We start from the raw sequence: 19,942 nt of genomic DNA, 5'->3' as shown, positions 1-19,942 counted from the left end.
TATCTCACTTAGCATAGTGACCTCCAGGTTCACCCATGTTGTCACAAGTGACACAGTTCCCTAAAGGAGAATTTAAAGTCATCACACCATTAGTATTACTCAGCCTTGAGTAACACACAGAATTCTTTTAAAGAACATATTGCTTGAGTATATATAAATGTAAACCAGTCTATACTACTTTTGGTTACGCTTCTAGATTACTATAAAGCAAGAAAACTTACGACTAAGTACTAAAAAGACCTCCATATTAATAGAATTTAATGATGTTAAATAATGGGATGAATTTTGTTTTGCTTACATTAAGACCACTGTTGGGGCTTCCCTGGTGGCTCACACAGTAAAAAATCTGCCTGCAATGTAGGAGAGCTGGGTTCGATCCCTGAGTGGGGAAGATCCCCTAGAGAAGGGAGTGGCAGCCCACTCCAGTATTCTTGACTGGAGAATCCCATGGACAGAGGAGCTTGGTGACCTACAGTCCATGAGGTCGCAAAGAGTTGGACACTACTGAGCAACTAAACACACAAACACACACAAGACCACTGTACAAGGTAAAAATGTAGGTGGAACCCCACAGGGGTTGTTCAGTTCAGAAGGCCTGTGCTGCCTGTGCTGTGGGCTCCAGTTCTGGCCCTAATCTTATCCATTTAAGCTAGAGCAATATCATTCTTACAGCCAACCTGTCCCTACCTGGCTTAAACCTGGGAGAACTCATTTCATTGGTACTGGTCATGGATGGGGAGGTTGAGGGAAGCTGCAGACTTGGGAATATTTTGCTTGTCTGCAAAATGGGCTGCAGTATCTGCAAACACCCAGAATTCTTCTGCCAATGAGTGATTTGCTGATGTTTTCCAGTGAATTTGTCTGGCTTTCTCGTGTCACCCTCACAGCATGAATTTTCTGAAACTCTTTGAGACTCAACAAATCATCTGCTTGAAAAATCTCTCCACTTTGCCAAGGGCCCTGGGCTTGGAGAAGAGGGATGGGGGCAGGGAGCAGCCTCAGCTCTTTACGCTGCTCACACAGAATCCATCCCCAAGGCTGTAATTTGGGAGCCCGGGCTGGGAGATCCTTTTCTGTGGCTGCACTGTTCAGAATTTGCAAGGAATGTCACTGTCTGCTCCTTTTGTGACCTGATGTCACCCAGAACAGAACATACTATTCTCATCCCCAACCCTTCCCCTTTTAAGGCTGTGTGCAGTTGTCCCATTTGGGGCAGAACTCTTTTTTTTTTAACTCCTCCTCTCTGTGTTTCCCTGGAGAAACATCAGAACCTGCATCAGAGCATGGCTTCTGGGGTCCTGGCTCTGAACCTGTGTCCAGCTGAGCCGGCTTCTTTGCTCCTTCGTATTTGGGCTTCATTTCTGCCTGTCGAGGTGCTGTGAGCCTTCAAGGACCACAGTCTTGAGGGGCCTGTGGCACTTGGCCTCCCTGCCCTTCCTGTTTTCCTCTCTGTCTCTCGCCTTCTCTTTAGATCTGCTCTCTGAGCACTTGCTGCTCAGTGATACTGCTGGCCACCCCTTCACTTGTTCTCCGCTGGGCATCTCCTTCTCCACGCTTTTCTCCTTTCTTGCATCTTCTTTGGTATTTCTCTTCTCCTGGGTAAACGAGTTCTTCTGTGTCACCATCCCCAACCAATTCTTGCTTCTTTTTTTTCTCAGTGGCTGACAAACAGATCCCGGGATGATCAGGGGTGATTTGGGAGCATCAAGGTGACTCTTAGAACAGCATAGAATGGACAAGCTGCTCATGGGGGCAGATTCTGAGCCCCACAAGCTCTGCAAGTCCGGTGCTGGAAGACAGTGGTGTCTGTGTCTTCATCAGAGGAACCTTTTTCTTGGTACTGTGTTCTGATTCAGACACAAAGCCACAGGAGCCTCCCTGGAGCCTGGGGAGGAGATCACTGACAAGCGTTCTCTCTCTGAGATGCCCTTCATGGTTTTCATTTGTTGTGTTTGCAGAACTCTCCTGCAGCAGCTGCAGAAGCTTCAGACTTTGGTGATGGGCAAGGTTTCTCGCACCTGCAAGCTGGCCGGCACGCAGACTGGCACATGCCTTATGGTGAGTTTCCCAAATGAAGAGCACCGTCACCAACCCGGCCTACTCGCCAGGCTCCAGCCTCTCCCCAGCTTGCCATGTCCAAGTGCTGGGGGTTGGAGGAACCACAGCTCGCTCCGAGGCTGTTTCTCTCCTATGATGTGACAGCGAATGACCTGGGTGCGGTCTGCTGGCCTGACAGAGGAGAGTCGTCTTTCCAGACCTCCCAGGAGCTGCAGGTCTGCAGGTTTGCTCTGTGCATCTTGGAATTGACAGCTCCCACGTTCTCTCTCACCCTGCAGGTCGTGGTGCTGTGCTTTGCCGTAGCATTTGGCAGCTTCTTTCAGGGCTATGGGCCCTATCCTTCTGCCACCAAGATGGCCCTGCCCAGCCAGCATTCCCTGCAGGAACCCTACACATCCTCTGTGGGTAAGACAGCGCTTAGCAGCTGGGGAGGTGTCTTGTTTCTTTTCTCTTTCATTTCTCAAAGCTTAACTTTCTGAAAGAAGTCTTATGTGAAAGTCTAATTTTTTTTTTTTTTCTGATGGGAGAACTGTATTAAATCACTTGGTTTGAAATAGCTCTACGTAAGCCTCCTTGGGTACAGAGCAGTGGTCTCAAAATCATTTCTCTATAAAAACGCATATATATATATATATATATATATATCTCCATATATATATCCATTCCTTGGGAGGAGACAATTCAAAGTCACTGTTCCCTCTCTCCCATAAAAAACATTGATTGAATAGCATCAACACAAGCATCTGCCCCCAAATTACTGAGTGTGTAGTAGCTGTTATCACTCTGACCTCCAGGATTTTGCAGGAAGTGTCCTCGGCTTCTGCTTACATGTGAAAGCCTAATGTTTAAAAGGTGGTAAAAATGTAACTTCCCCACTGAAGGGAGGAAGAGGGCCATGGGAAGTCTGGTGCCCAGGCCACTTGTTGGGTCTCCCCTTCTGCCCCTCACACACTGGGCTGAGACACCACTGGGAATTCTCTAGAGCTCCACAGTGCATGGCTTTCAGACTTCTGCTCTAGACTGTGTTCCTGGCAGATTCTGACACCACCTTTTTGAGTTCTGATGTGGGGAGGAATGTGCATTTGCAGGGAAGGGGTGGGGGAGCCGTAAATTTTCCATCACAGTTTAAAGGAATTCCACTCAGTGGGAATGATGTTACCACAGTAAGCATCTGTAAAGTGACATGAGACAGTCAGCCCGTGTTACAAAATATAATGCCCAAGATTTAGAGAATTTGGAGACACGGGTGTTAGATGTGATAGTCTCATCTAGATCAATGATCTCTTTTAAGTATGTGGTAAATAAAGGGATGGTATGTAGGGATCATGAAATAGATACATACACTAGTAAGAACAAGTGTGGAATTAGGGGTACTGGATTTTGAGGGTAGGCATAATTTTGTGGTTCTGAAACATCTGAGGTACGTGTGTCTCTGCCAGGTATATGACAGAAGGTCCAGCATTTCAACAAATAATTTCAGTGGTCTCCTGGGGAATTCTTTTTTTTTTTTTCCTCCAAGGGCATATATCTCTAAATTTAAATGAAAGTTGATGAGAGCAAAGTTTCTATGTTGTAGAAAATTGCTCCCAAGCCATCTAGCTATGCAACTATTCTATAAAACAAGAGTGTGTCTCCGTTGTTTGATTTATGGCTTTGGCCTTGTGTCTCCTCTCTAGTTTCTAAATGAAAACACAGTTTTCTGCCCTTGTACCTTCTCCTTGCGCAAGACCTACTCATTGAGGATGCTTACTTTAGCTGAGTCTGGACACCTCCAAATATTTGACTCCTCCAGATGGTTGTGAGGGGGTGGTGGTGGTGGCCTGGAGGGGAGTTTTATTTTCAAAGCAGTGGGGGTGGCAGTTTGCTTCCTGTGTATTTGTTCTTCTATTGTTCTTCCAGCACTTTATAATTGGTATCATTTTTCAACACACCAAACTCTGAAATCCTGAAGCCTTTATAGAAAGCCAACTCCAGTTGGCACCCTAAGTCCTGGGCAACAAGAACCCGTGAATTATCATCTTCTCCCCACCCTGAGCATCTAGGGGGAGGTGTGATGTAACACCTGTTACTTTACTTTGTTCTCAGTGAGATCCAGGAACCTGCTGATCTATGAGGAACATTCTCCCCTGGAGGAGCCACCCAGTTCCGCCTCAGCTGGGGAGCTGGGACGCTGGGACCGAGGCTCTGCTTTGCTCAGGGCAAAAGGGCTGGAGTCCAGGCCGGACGTGGATCTTCCCCATTTCATTATCTCAAATGAGACCAGCCTGGAGAAATCAGTGCTGTTGGAGCTGCAGCAGCACATGTAAGTCAAACAGACACGGGTTTGCCTCCTCTAAGGCCCCAATGGTGGGTTATGAATCAGCAAACTGCCGCGTGCAGAGTAGACTTTCCCATTGGCCTGGTCCAACCCTTGGCTTTTTCAGGACCTATTTCCAGCACCTGGGCTCTGGAGAGTCCATTGTCTGTCAACAGCTGGCCCTCACAGAGACTGGGGAAGAGACATGGTGAGAGCTGGCCCCGTATCTGCTATGCCACTGGGGAGCTGGCAGTGGAGACCCCAATAATTGGGGAAAGGGCTTGACTCCCTTCCTCCCTGTCTTCTTCCTCTCCTCAGAGTCTCACAAGTAAACATACAGTCCAGTAACAGCAGTGTACTTGCTATATAAATGCTGCCTCAAGGCACATTTCCAAGCTTCCTTCCAACTAGAGATACATATATGTCACGTTATATGTCAATACGTAGTTTTATGATTTACATGTAAATAAACATGCATTAGGGCTTCCCAGGTGGCGCTAGTGGTAAAGAACTTGCCTGACAGGGCAGGAGACATAAGAGACCCAGGTTCGATCTCTAGGTCAGGAAGGTCCCCTGGAGGAGGGCATGGCAACCCATGCCAGTATTCTTGCCTGGAGAATCCCATGGATAGAGGAGCCTGGCGGGCTACAGTCCGTGGGGTCGCAAAGAGTTGGACACGACTGAAGTGACTTAGCACACATGCAAACATGCGTTAATTATACTTAGATAGTTATATATTAATACTGAAGGACACTTTGAGAGGCGCTGTTCTTGTGTTTCTATTATTGAAAATAACATATATTTGTCTCCAATTCTCCATGAGTTGTTTCCTTTAGATAGTTATGAGGAAGAGTCCTTGTATAAACATAAAGACTTGTATACTGCTGGGGATTGTTATCCTGCAGGGGAGGTACCTGAGCACACTATATGACATGGGAAGGAGTGTCTGCATACAATCCTGGTTATACGTGGTGTGGTTGGTGGTCTAGCAGAACTCGTGCCTCCTAGAGATAATGCTATTCCAATACAAGTAGGAAAGTTTTTGTTTCAAATTTTTTAGCTTTCCTCCCCTAATGCTGCATTGGAAAGTTTGTAATTATATATACTTTTATATATTTATATTCTACATGCATATTTAACATTTATAGCACTTATTATTTTAAGAACTAGGTAAGTGTAACATATAAATCCTTTGAAATACTTTACAAGGTTAGATATTACTATTATTTCCTAGAGAGAATTGTAGAAGCCAGAGAAGACTACTCTTGGGAGCCAGAAAAGACTTAACCTTTCAGTAACTTGGCTCATGACAAAAGTCTTCTCTCCGCTATTCAAGGCCCCATTGAAATCCCTCTTGTTCTGGGATGTCTCCCTGATACCAGAGTCCTCATCACCTTCCTCTGACGGCCTACAAGGTGTTCTAGGCTGTTACACAATGTAATAATGTATTTATTTTCTGTGTTATATTTATTGTTATTTCATGATAGTTTGGGGTTTGTTTTTTTAACCTTCATCTAGAATCTTTTAATCTGTATAAAGGTTTCATCTTTATCTAAATTAAAAAAAAAAAATGTTTATTCTAGACTAAGGATCAGCCTTTATCCTTTTATTTTCTCCTTCCCAGGGTTTAGCATGGGTATTTATCCTCAATAAATACAGTAATTTTAAGCAAAATACAAGGAATCAGTATCAAACCACCAGGTTTATCCTTTGGGTTGGGATGTCTCCTTTGGCATGAGGATAAAGGAGGAATGTGGACGGTGGACAGGCAGGTAGCAGGAGACCTTGGAACGGAGAAGTGCTGCTGGGAGGGAAGAAGACAAGAGGCGTGCGTGGGCCAGCCCACTGAGTCCAGTCATGGGATGATTGTGCCACCCTGCCAAGCATGATGGTGAGACTTCTTTCTCCTTCTGATGCTTTCGCAGGGTCAGCACCAACCTGGAGGGGAATGAGACCCTAAAAGTCGTAGAACTCGACAGAAGAGTGAACGCCACCTTTTAAAGAGGCTATCACCACCTCCCTCTGTCTCTTCACTTAGCCTTTACCTCTCCAAACCACCTTTTGTCATAAGCTTTTCCTTTTTGCCCACCCAATCTGGACGAAAACCTGGACCGGCGGTCCTGGCTCTGGATGGGAGGACGGACGGCCTGGAATTTCCGCCTGCGGTGAGAGAGCACCTCCCCCGGTCCCATGTCCCTCCCTGCAGAGGAGCCCGCCCCGTCCCTCGCTTACTGCCATAGGCAATTATCTTCGGTCGGGGTGGGACAAGCAGGCTTGTTTCTACCGACAGTGCCAAAAAGATACGGCCCGATTCTCACCGGGGTGGGTGTGACCGCCTCCTTGAAGAAGAGCTGACTGTTGTTCACTCGAGACCCCACAAAAATACCAGGATGCTCTGGCGAAGCACTGACTGACGTCCTGCCTTCCTCAGCCTGGCTCTGCGGTGCCCCGCGGGCGCCCCCTGCCGCTCTGCCCGGGGCCCCGGCCCAGGGCCCCTTCGCTGGAGCAAGGCGCCCCTTTCGTACTCTCAGGCCGCAAGTGCAATGCCTGAAGGAATCAGGCTTCTCTACTCCAGGCAAACCTGCCCCACCATGTTGCTTGTAGGATTTCACAGTCTGTGTCCCCACACGCCCCTAGTTCTGCCTCCCTGGCTTCTCCTCCCCATTTGTAAATAGTATTTATTAGCTTGCAGAGGCTTCCCTGGGCGACCACTGAAGACATCCGGACGCCTCCCTTCCAGGCTCACAAGGTCCTCTGTTGGCCTGTGGAGCGAAGAGGGCGGCCTGGACTCTGGGATTCCCCATTCTTCCAGGCCATGTTTTGTTTTGTGTTTTCTTCTTCTTTTTTTTTTTTTGCTGGAGGCTTCTAATTATAGTTGGGGAACCTCCCTAAGCACGCGTCCTCCTGAAGCATGAACTCAGAGAAGACGGAGCAGGGCTCAGGTCTGAGGCTCTGTGGACAGGTGCTTTTTCTGCCCTGTGCCCATGCCAGGGAAGCCCTGACCCCAGGCGTTTCAGACAGCCATGCTAGCCCAGTTTTCCCCACCTCCCCTGACACCTCTGCTTTCCCTTCCTCTTCTGCCTCCATACAGAGGGCTGGGCCTGAGGCCTGCTCCTGGGGTCAGAGCAGGCGACATTTGTGTATCTGTCTTACCTTTTCTAGTCAGGTTTGGCCACTTTGCAGCTCACCCAAAGAGACATGACCTAATCCCCCAACCTACTTCTTTTTTTTAATGATTAAGAGTAACTTTTGTAGTTTAAAAAAAAAAAAAAACTTTCCTCTTTCATACAAATAAGAAATAGAAATAGACGTTTTATTGTATAATGTAGAAGGCTCCCCTTAAATGTTTTTCCCTAGCTTGTAAAAGATTTTGTGTAAGAAATTTGCTCACATTTTGTTTTTTATTTTTAGAAGTAGCTGAAGCACATTTAGTTTGAACTCTGTTGTCTCTGATTTTCTCATCTCTTTTGTCATTGGAACCTGTACGTAGGAGAGATTAAGCCACTCCTGGGCCCTCTGTTCCATACCAGCCACAGAATTTGGCGTCATTAACATTTGCCATGAGACCTCATAAGCAGTGGACTCATTGGACACGAGTCTGAGCAAACTCCGGGAGATACTGAAGGACAGGGAAGCTTGGTGTGCTGCAGTCCCATGGAGTTGCAAAGCATCAGATACGACTTAGAGACTGAACAACAATGAACTCATAAGCAGATCTGGTACCTTCAGGGCTCACCGTCAGTGATTTCCTCTCTCTCCCTACTGTGATGGAGAAAGTTCCGACAGGGAGATGGCCAAGTTCCTCTTCTTGGAGCTGTGTATATCTGGATCAGGATCCCAGTGGTCGCCTCTCGCTGTCCCATCCATTGGCCAGCAAAGGGTGAGACCAGACAGGCTGCGCCGTGTGGAAGGAGGGTTGCTAGTACATGCCCTGTTCCCTTCTGTTTCTGTCTGCTTTACTCTCTCCTTCTCTTCTGCTCTAGACCTTCCTGGGTCCGGCTGGTGTCTGCCAACCAAGGGCCAGTACTGACCCACCCCTCTCTTTAATGTGTCATGTAATTATCAGGCACAGGCAGCCCATGGGGTGGGGTCAAGGGTGGCTAAGAAGGTGAGAAGGTACTATTAACTCTAGTATTTGGATGATTAGAAAGTGATGCTTTTCCTGTGTCGGTGAGAATGGGTCAGCTTACCCACTGACACACTGGAAGCAGATCGGGTTTTTAAGGCTCCTGGATCAGCCTGAGTGGAAAACCTCTTCTTCTGAGTAAAGAGGAAGAAGGCAAAGGACAACCAACTCCTAGGGCCCATCCTTAGTGCCTTGAGGATTTTATTTCCTCACTTGACCTCACTCTCTCCAGCCCTCCAAACAGCAGGGCTTGATCTCTGGGCAGCCATTCTTCCAGAACTGAATCTATGTCTAGAGACTGAGGACATCAGCCTGAGGGCTCAAATGGCCATTGTAAGGGGACCCAAGGACCAGTTGCTGCTATTTTGAGAAAGACCTCCGCTCCCCACTCCTTGCTCAGGCGAAGAAGAGGAGCTAAACAGTTACCCCTTAAGGAGAATGTAATGGAGTCCAGAGGATGCAGAAGAGTTGGATAACACCAGATTGGTTCTAAATAGTTAATGTGCACATTTTCTCTTCCAGGGTTAAGCTCACAACGTCAGTGGATTTGTTTTCCCCCCAGAACCATCCCATAGCATAGATGAGTCAGTAATACCTGGTTAGCCCTGAAGATGTTAAATAGTGGCAGGCTTTCGGCTTTGGAACCTCAGGTTTGGAAAATTTGAGACTGTTAGCACAACCATCAATCATAAAGAATCAATGTTCATGATAAATATACTAATATATTTTCCATCATGTCAGCAGGTTTTCCTCTTCCCTTTCTTTGATTAGCCTAGTGGAGGAGATGTCTTGTAAAAAGTTCAGAGAACACATACTTTTTTCACTGGGTGAGACCTGAGTAACCCAGACTCCCCAGCGTGGTTCTATTCACAGCTCTGGACTTTGCACTTAGAAATGGCTACTGTAAATGAAAGGCCTCAGTGCCAAGTTTAAGAAAGGATTTCTGTGAAGTGTTAGGACTCTGGAGCCTAGCTCACATAAAGAGAGTGTTATATAAAAACCTGACAGCTGAACTAGGTTGCTCCTTTTGGGCAGGAGGTGGGGATGAGTTTTGACACCAGTATAGGCAAAATTAGATAATCTTTTTATTAGTATAAGTGATTTTGATTTAGAGACCTCATTTGCAGATTGTGAAAGCAACTTTTAGTGCAACTTATTTACAAACCAACTATAAATACCGTGGGGTTTTTTCCTTCCTCATGCCTGAATGCCAAGAGAGGGCTGTGATTCTCATGTGTCCTTGGAGCAAGAGTGTTGAACTGGTTCACCTTTGTTCTGGCAGTGAGTCAGTGTCCAGAATTTTTGACACAAGTGTTTTATTAAAAATTTGTGGTTTTTTTGCACTTTGTGTCTCCTTCCTCTGTGTTCTCACACTGAGCAAAAGACAAGGATCAGAGGCCCCTCAGGGCCAGCTCCTCTGAACACACATGTCGTCTGTGCACAGGGTGCACGCTCAGAGACCTCCCGCTTCCCATCGGGGAGATGGAGCATCCGTGCGGCCTTGCTAACCTGGGGAAATGGGAGATGGAGGAGAAGGCTGTAGCCTCCCCCTTCTCTGCCAAGTGCTCTTGTCAGTAATTCAGTTCTGTGGAGTCCAGTCTTTATTCCAGACACTAGCTCTCCTGCTTGCAGTGCAGACAGACTATTAGCAGGTAGTGCTCTGGTCAAGGTCGTTTTCTTTGAATGCTTTTTAGCTGAGACAGTTAGGAGACATGTGATCGGATAAGACCCTCTGGGAGGACAGCTCTGGGAAAGAGTAGAGGCCTGTGAAGCAGCCAGAGACAGAATTCAGATTCTTCTTTTATTCACTCACCCATTCATTCATTGAGTTGTCATTCATTCCCAAGAAAGAGTGTTGCAAGAGGCCCTAGTGGATATTGGGGAGTAAGGGGCCTGAGGAAGCTTCATTAATCAGTAACTATTCAAAAGGCCCCAGTGCCAGCTCTCTCTTTCCCTCCCTTCCCCCACCCCTTGTGTGGGCACACACATAGATGCACATAGATACACACAAGAATACATTCCTCCCTTGTCTTAGATACTCATTTGTGTGTTACATGTGCCTTATATTTGATCCAGGATGACTGAGGGCCACCTTGTCATTGGGAGTTTTTGTATACACCCTGGTAGTACTAAATTGAAGTGGGTTTGGATGACGAAACTTCCAAAGGCTCAAAAACTGGTTTCCTAAAAGTGAGCCTTGATCACATCTATACATCAGGAGAAAAGAAACAGAGTAACGTCCATTAGGAAAATCCCATTTTTCCAAGGTGCAGTTACATCAGAAAATGGCCAGCCAGGATTCAAGGTATTATAAATCCTCAGAGCAGAACATTTTCTTGGCAGAGAAGAATCCAGTACCTTTGAGGATTCAGGCTCCATGTCTCCATGGCCAAAGGGTCAGTACCACCTACCACAGGACATATTTCATGTTGTCATTTTGGGTAACAGAAAATTCAGGAATGCTATGTCTGAGTTTCTGGAAGGAAGGAAAATGATAATTCTTGAACACTTACTAAATGCTGGGTGCTAAGTAAGGGATTCCTTGGTGACTCAGCAGTAAAAAAATCCACCAGCAATGCAGGAGCTGCCAGAGACATAGGTTCATTTCCTGGGTCAGGAAGATCCCCTGGAGGGTTGGTTGGGGGGATGGCAATCCACTCTAGTATTCTTGCCTGGAGAATCTGGTGGGTAGAAGAGCCTGGTGGGCTACAGTCCATAGGATCACAGAGTCGGACATGACTGTAGTGACTTAGCATGCACACATATACTAAATAAGTCTTTTAATGTTATAGAGAGAGAAAACAAGGGCAACTAATTATTATGAGATGATAAACAGCTAAGTGATATGGGAGGTGCAGCAATTTGTGGATTAGGTTGAACAGATCTCTTTCTGCGTGAGCACACTGTAAGCTTTGAAGTTCCTCTGGGCGGAGAATGCAGTGCCTCCTACTCCCTGGGCTGGCCCCGCTGTGCAAAGTTGAGGGGTTTTTGCTTTATAGTGTAGATGTTCATCTGTTCAGTTCATCCCATCCTCTATAGTTACAGCTAGCAGCCTCTGCATCCTGGGAAAGCAACACCAGCAATTTTAGCTGTTTCTCTGTTCCTCTCGCTTGCTCACCAGCTGACTGAGAACATGAACTTTTTGCACCATGGACCCATGGCCTACACTGTTCAGCAAATCTCCCTTTCAGACGGAATATTTTCTGAGTCTACGAAAAACACCAGCACTCTTTGACAAATTGTGGGTGACAGTTTTTAAACAATACTGAACAGATTCTGGACTATAATCAACCATGAGCTTTAATGTTTGTGCTGACAGGCTGAGCTTTCTCTCTTTGGTAACAGGTTATATAGACCAGTAATGTTTAAGTCTAAATATATTGTGAGTCTATTATCTGTCATTATCACGCTGTTTTTTTTTTAATGGCTTTTTATTCTTTATCATAGTTAAGTAAATACAAAAAAAAAAAAAAAGCAAATGCTTTGTAGGATACTTGTATTTAGTTTGGAAAAAAATGAATTTAAATTGTTATGCTTTTGTATTTCCATTTCTTGCAAATAAAAATATTTTTTCTTAAATAGTAAAAAGTTGTCCAGTCTTGAAAATCCTTGATATTCTGCTTTTAAAAGTTTTTTTGTATAAGCTTGGATCTGCCTATGTGTGCCTAGCCATTCTTTCCTAACTATCTAGTGCAATTGAAAAAAAGAGCCTCAAACCAGCAATTTGTATGTTATCAAGTGCTGAATCCAAGTCTCAGTTGGAGGAATATTGAGAAATATAATTGTTTTTTCAGCCAGTCACAGGAAGAAAACTCATATTCTCTGGAGATTTATGCTGCCTGACTGCTATTTTCGTTGTCTCCTACAACTATTCTTTAACTAGATTTCAGAACTCCGTGAATTTTATTTTTCTTTCCCTGTCTCGGGATGCTTGAGAATGATGGCCTGGTCCTGAGCCAGAAGAGAAGGATCCTTCTTTATAGGAACAGTCGCAGAGTATGCCTAACATTGGATTCATGCTCCAGAAATTATGGTTAAATGGTTGATAAAGGTCAATGCACTCAAGCAGAATTACCTTCATTCCATTGCAGTCTCTGTATTCAAATTTAATTTTCTCCACTCAGAGAAAGCGGGGCTTCATTTAACCTTAGAAAAAGTAGCCAAGATGTTAAGAGACTAAGGCCATGGACCACGCTTACCTGGAGCTCCACCCACCCTCAAGACTTTCTTTTTCTTAGCGTGTGGAAACTTTCTTTGAGCTCCTGGGTGCGTTACTGTCTTGCTGCCTTTCTTCTCTGGGTGCCTTGACCGTCTCTTCTTCTATTCTTACACAAGGGTCCTTTCCCAGTGGAGGATTTTAGTCACCCTCCCTCTTTCTTATTCTGCGAGCCTGTTATGGAAACTTCCTCTTTGACATTCTGATATCTTTCCAGGGATGTGTGGAGGGGGCAGTACTTACTAGTTTGAAGATACTCTGTATTAATCATGCCTTTGTATTTTCTGTATTCCTAATACTTTGATATCTGGGACCTTGGTGACCCAGAAAGGGACTGCTCCTCACAGGGGTAGCCAAGACATAGTAAAGGACTTGCCTGTAAGCACAACTTTCATATGCCAACCAGAGCCGGTTCCTCAAACACCTCCTTTATGAGCTCTCAGGACCTCACTGTCCCCCTGCCCTAATCACCATGACCAGGGACCAGACCACTAGAAACAACCTCTACACCTCAGAGCCCACTGAAATTCTTTAAACTAGCCACCCTAAAGCTACTTTCCTTGCCTTGCTTGTTCCTTTCTGCAGAAACTACAGTAAAGCTTCTGGCCTAATTTTCCTCCTCTGCTTCTCAACCAACCTTGGTGCTTGGGAACTGAAACTTACAAACTACCTTTTCTTTTCTAAAAATTTTCAACAGCTTTAATTAATATTAATAATCATTATTGCATATTTATTAAGTATTCATTGTCTATTGAAACCTGTTAAATGTTATAGAAAAATTATAATAATAGCATAGAACAAACTATAACAATAGCATAAAACTTGGAGAAGCTAGGAAACTATAAGACATAGAAACATTAGAAAATACTCACTATTTATTAGTGAATATGTTGATAATGTTCCATATTCTTTCAACTTGATTCACCTCCCTGCTAATTAATATGTAATCTGAATCTTCTTGTAGATTATTTTCTGGATAAAGATGAACATCATTTTTTAAGCTTCTATTTTTTTAAATTTCTTTACAAACTACCTTTTCAATAGCAATCATCTCTTTATCTGTTGGCCTCACTGTATTTGAATAATAATAAAATCTATATTTTAAAACATATTCCTTAGGCATCAGGCTGTCAAATCAGAGGCTGATCTCGGGCTCACAGGCCTTTTCATGGACAGGTTTCACAGAGGGGCCTACTATGATTTAGAGCAATGTTAACACAGATTTATTGTCTCATTTTACATTGGTTGTCACTTTTGTTCCAGAAAAAATAAATGAGACCTACACAGGTTGGTGGGGCTTGTGCTTAAGAAAAGAAAGAATCAGAAAGCAGATGTCTATAAAGTGCTGCTGCTGTGCTCAGTTCCTAGGCAAATCGTGCCTCACATCTCTGAAAACGAGAGCTATCCAGGTGAAGGAATGCTGGGATACAGTGGGGAAAAGAACCAGTGGATTCAGGAGATAAAAGTTACGGGCTCTTGCTTCATAACCGTTAACTTATTGGCCTTGAGGGAAAAGGAGACACAGTGCGTGGGCTTCCCTGGTGGCTCCGTGGCTAAAGAATCTGCTTGCAATGCAGGAAACACGGGTTCCATCCCTGGATTGGGAAGATCCCCTGGAGGAGGGCATGGCAACCAACTCCAGTATTCTTACCTGGAGAATCCCTGCAGACAGAAGAGCCTGGTGGGCGACAGTCCATAAGTTCGCCAAGAGTTAGACACGCGAGCATACACAGACGGAGTGCCTATTATCTACCAGGTGATTTTCATGCATTATCTGTGATCTTGTTCATTTTCTCTAGAACGTTTATGGAGGATGCATAATTACCCCCTCTCACAGTTGAGGAAACTGGGGTTCCAAAATTAAGACCCCTACCCAAATGATCATGTGGTAACTTAACTGCTAATGAGAGATTTGAGCCCTGGTCTTCACTGGTTCCAAGTACATAGTCTGTGAGCTATACTATGCTGTTCTCTAGGACTTGAGGATTTATACTTGTAAAAATACAGGAGTTAGCCTAGATCAAAGGCTGCAAACCTTCAGCTCATGCACAAATGCTTCTGATTTGGCCCTAGGATGATTCAAACATTTAAAAATTGTTGGTTAACCTTTCAACATTCAAAGATTTCTCATACAACTCCAGGTCTGTATTTTCTTGAAAGACTTGAAGACCAGGCAATTTTAGGAGCTGAGTAATGGTGGCTCCTTAGGTGGTGTAGGCCATCTCTGTGTGGCCGCATTTCCCACACCCAGGCTAGTTCATGCATTTATATCACTTACCTGGTCCTTCTGTCATCTGAATTGACAGCCTCTGGACTAGATGGTGGCTGACTTTCTGGGAGTCATGAGAGAGGGCATAAAGGAAAAAATACTGTGTTGGTGGGAGTGGGGAGTGTGGTTAGTTTCACCCTGAGGGACAGGGAGAGGGCTGAATAGGGAGGCACCTGGACTATATGCAGAGGAGGCATATATACAGCAATTGCCTTTATTTGCACACTATATGAAAAAAATGCAATCTGGGCTCTGTTCTTAATCCTAGAGAAAAATCTTCATTATCTCAAAATTTGTATGAAAAATCTTTTAAATGATCCCTCTTGTATAGGACCCTGTGTTTTCCATGAAGTGCTTCCATATGCCATCTAATGTGACTTGCTGATTATCCATGGGGAAGGTGGAGCAATTGTTATTGTTCCTGTCGCTAAGCTGAGGAGGTGGGGCTGTAGAGACGCGGATGGCTCCACATTAGGTTACACAGTGAGTGTGTGCACAGCAGAAGCACAAACCAGCTGTCCTAATTTCCAGCCTAGTCCTAGTTCCATGAGCTGTCCCTGATCTGGGGCAGGTGACAATAGCTGTCATCCATGACCCCTCTAATGGAACTTTACAAGATGGCACTGCCATACTCTTTCACCTAGAATTCTCAGCACTGAGTTTGAATCCAGGATTTGGGACACTCCCAAAGGCTCCTGTCTCTACAGGGAACGGAAAGGAAAGAAGATGACTCATCTTAGTCCTTTCCTGCAAAATAATCCAAGCCACCGTTTGCAAGGAGGCTGGTTACAACTTGATCCCTCATATTCTGATAAGTCTGGGCAGGTCACACAAGTTAATGTTGTCTTCCAGTGGGCACAGCTGTTGCTAGATTTTTTTTGGCAATTTTAAAGAAGAGTTCTGGCCCCAGGAGGAGCCCATGTGTTCTCCTCCTCCTTCTATGCTGTTGTTTTTAGATGGAGGAACAAAAATAACCACTGAGGATACCATGAAAGCTGCTGGAGAGGCTGTTGTGCTGTTTTCCAAGAAATCTGTTTCAAAATGTTTAATATCTCTTAAGAGAAAAGTATTTGGGAATCGGGGCTGCCAGCGTGTTCATAACTAATGTCCTCCCCAATATTTCTGGAAAAAAAAACAGATGGCACTTGGATGAGTATATGAGAGATGCCATGTGCTGAGGCTGGTTCAAAGAAAAAATCTCCCACCCCAAGAAGAAATGTAAATATACAACCACCTGCATGTTTAGAGACCACCAGGACAGAAAAGGTGCCTCTGATTCCCCTAATATTTCCTTTGTTGTCTTAACCATCATTTGAATGCTTTCAGTGGTTAATACAGCTTTTGAAATCCTGGTTTGAGATTGTTTAAGTTGTAAATGAATGCAGAAAATAGTTGAAATAGTATGTGCAGTATCACATACATAATTCCATGCAGTCCTACCTCAGGGGCACTATTTGACAGAGGATATAGGTTGAACCAGGAAAGATGCTTTGGAAAAAGCCAGTTAGAGTAAAAGTCTGCATGTGTGACATAACAGGGAAAAGAGTGGGGGAAAGAGTGCTGTTGAAGCCCATGACAAAATTTTCCTGCAATATAATTAAATTTTGAAATACTGTTGCAGTGATATTGTCCATAGCTAAAAAAATTAGGGTACTAAAAAGCTTTTATTGAAAAATGGCAGTTCATTTTTTCTGTATCTTTTCCATCCACCAGTCCTACTTCTTGGAAGTAACCAAATTAAATTTCTTTTTGCATCTATTTCTCTATATATAATGCATTTATGCTTTCAGTTCAGTTCAGTCGCTCAGTCATGTCTGATTCTTTGCGACCCCATGAACCGCAGCACACCAGGCCTCCCTGTCCATCACCAACTCCTGGAGTTCACCCAAACCCATGTCCATTGATTTATGCTTTAATACTTTACATATCAATTTTTGACTCTTAACGTTCTTTTATGTATATAAGTTTTCCACCACCACCACTGTCACACACACACACACACACACACACACACACACACACACTTCTTTCCCTATTTGATCTCTCTTTCGTATTACCAACCTTTCTCAAAGACCTGAATGGCTTTTGTTTTCCATTCCCAATCATAAAAGAACACTGATGATCTACAGTGATTAGTTGTAAATTTGAAAGTTAGGGCAAGCAAATGTTTCTTTTCTTTTAGCCTAGTGTTCTTTGAACTGGGGGCCATGGGGCTGAGAAATCAATTTTGTGTATTTTTAATCACCAACTTACAAAAGAGAAACAATGGAGTGGAGTAGCATGGGGTTGGGATGGAATGCAATTTCATCGAATAAAATAGAAAATAGCAGACTGCATTTAGTAGAATTTAATGCTGTTTAACACTGTTTAACCGGAGAAGGCAATGGCACCTCACTCCAGTACTCTTGCCTGGAAAATCCCGTGGGCGGAGGAGCCTGGTAGGCTGCAGTCCATGGGGTCTCGAAGAGTCGGACACGACTGAGTGACTTCACTTTCACTTTTCACTTTCATGCATTGGAGAAGGAAATGGCAACCCACTCAGTGTTCTTGCCTGGAGAATCCCAGGGACAGGGGAGCCTGGTGGGCTGCCATCTCTGGGGTCGCACAGAGTCGGACACGACTGAAGTGACTTAGCAGCAGCAGCAACACTGTTTAACAGCATTTGACACATATGACTTTAATTTCAGCTCTATTTGTGTGTATAAAAGTGCTGTTCTGGGTCACAATTTAAAAGGTATGTCTTTCTGAGGGTCACCATAAAAATGTTTTAAATTCTCAAAAAAGAGCATTCATGTATAGCAATGGAGTATAACAAATATATTTAACTTTATATGGAGTATAAGCTATAAAAATACTGAATCACTATGTTTTAAACCTGAAACATAATATTGTAAGTCAGGGACTTCCCTGGTGGTCCAGTCGTTAAGAATCTGCCTTCCAATGCAGGGGATATCAATTTGATCCCTGGTCAGGGAATTAAGATCCCACCTGCTGTGTGGCACCTAGGCCTGCACACATCAACTAGCCAAACAAATAAGTATTTAAATATATATATATATAGTAAGACAACTATGCTTCAGTTTAAAAAACTGACTGAATTCTCTCTATATAATGAGATAGGATGATAAGTTAGTGTTTCTTGTTAGGATTCTCAAAGGGTAGTATATGGATATCTGGGACCATTCAGGCTTCTTAAGAGGAGAGTGTTTCTGTGTCCTGACTGTGCAGGTATTCTGGGATCATGGCGGGAAATGGGACCTAGAGATCTGATCATTCGGTACGTGGTTTACTTCATCGTGTTTTCACCCCACGCCTCCCCTCTGCTTTCCTGTGTCTCTGGTGGCTTAACCTATGTTCTATTTGGATTATCTCCATTAAAGAAGCTCCAAGAACCTTCTCGATGACCCAGCAGTTGCTCTCACCCACCATTGCCTGACTGATGTATCAAAGGCTGGCACCAAGGACTGGCCGGGAGTGAGTCTTTCTTTTTTTCTGCTCAAATTCCACCTCCCTCTGACATCGCCAAGCCTGCAGTGGTCTCTGATGCTGTTTTCATTGCTCTAGACGTACCTGAGTTTTTGCACAAACCAAGGTCAAGTAGCACTGCATGTCTGAAAGGGTAGATGTTGTCAACAAGAGCCAGAACTTGGAACCCAATTTTTCAAACAGTTTCCAAGCTGGGATTAAACATATATTTAGAAGCTGAACATGTCCTGGGTGAAAAGTGGGAGAGGATGCTGTGGCAGAGAGGAGCCCTTCCATCAGGACTGCGTGGCATCTCGCATATGTAAGGTTTGCTCCCTGTGCCTTTCCTGGGTACCTGATCGCAGCACGGTGGAGGCAGAATTTAGAGGGAGGCTCGAGAGGGAGGGAATATATGTATATATAATTATGACTGATTCACGTTGTTGTACGGCAGAAACCAACACAACATTGTAAAGCAATTATCTTCCAATTAAAAAAGAAAAAAGGATAAAGTAGGTGGTAGCAGATAGAGGCAGAACACTTGGTATAATGGAATGTCTATTTTTAGGTCTAAAACCTTGCCTTTCCAATAATAGACTGAGGAAGCTCTGGCTTAGCCTTGTTTCTTAGAGTTTCTGTTGATGCTTTAGAATGTGGCTGTTGTGAAGTGAGTGCAAAGTCAGAATCTGCCTCAAGCCATAGGAAGCAAGAGTCCACTCTGCTCTGACATAATGGATTCCAGGAATAGTCCATCCTGGGGTACCATTCTGTTCTGGGCACCACACTTTAAAATATATATCATAAGCCTTCTTAGGTTATAGACAAGCTTTGTCAAAATGGTTCCATCAATTTACACTTTCACTTGCAATATATGTGTTTCTGTTTGCAAATACTCTCACCAAATGCTTAATGTGAACTGATGTTAATTTTTACTACTATGATGGGTATAAAATGACATCTTGTGGTTGTGACTGTTGGAAGTAAAACACACTTTTTATTCTTCACATACTGCTTTTATTCTTTTTCATGAACATTTAACTTAAACATTTAAAATTTATCAGTATGGTTACTCTCCTGAGCAATCTAAGAACCTCAGCATGCCTTAATTCTGAGCAGCTCTCCAATTCTCATGAAATTTCTGTGCAATAATTCAGTTGTACAGTTGATCCTTCTGTTTTACAGAGTTTATTTATGAATTTGTCTACTCATTAAAATTTACTTGTATCCCTGAAATCAATCCTCACAGCACTTTGATGATAATTCATGAACTTGTGCAGGACTCTAAAAATGGGAGTTGCCTGATGCATTGAACAAGGTGACACTCTGCCTTCTTACCTCAGCTCTCATATTCTAAACTTGTCCTTTTTGCGATCTATTTAGTGTCATACTTTCCCCATTTTTGTTCTTTTTGGGGGTGATTTTGCTGTTTAAAATGGCCCCCGGGGCATAGGGCTGAAGTTCTGTGTTCCTAAGTGCAAAAAAAAAATAAAAATAAAATAAAGTTGTGATGTG

General features: G+C 44.0%; 1 protein-coding gene across 1 annotated transcript in view; it reads left to right on the top strand.

The window, feature by feature from the left end:
* CREB3L2 (cAMP responsive element binding protein 3 like 2) overlaps positions 1–9,823 on the top strand; it is a 128,272-nt gene extending 118,449 nt beyond the window's left edge. Inside the window, exons 9-12 of the mRNA XM_061414833.1 lie at positions 1,959–2,058; positions 2,337–2,463; positions 4,144–4,360; positions 6,280–9,823. Coding sequence (XP_061270817.1) covers positions 1,959–2,058; positions 2,337–2,463; positions 4,144–4,360; positions 6,280–6,355 — 520 coding nt within the window. The 3' untranslated portion in view covers positions 6,356–9,823. The remainder of the gene's footprint in view (positions 1–1,958; positions 2,059–2,336; positions 2,464–4,143; positions 4,361–6,279) is intronic.
* The last annotated feature ends 10,119 nt before the right edge of the window (positions 9,824–19,942 follow it).

Source organism: Bos javanicus, chromosome 4 (genome assembly GCF_032452875.1).
Source record: "Bos javanicus breed banteng chromosome 4, ARS-OSU_banteng_1.0, whole genome shotgun sequence".
NCBI lineage: Eukaryota > Metazoa > Chordata > Mammalia > Artiodactyla > Bovidae > Bos > Bos javanicus.
The sequence above is the reverse complement of the archived record's forward strand: the minus strand, read 5'-3'. Positions and strand labels throughout refer to the sequence as shown.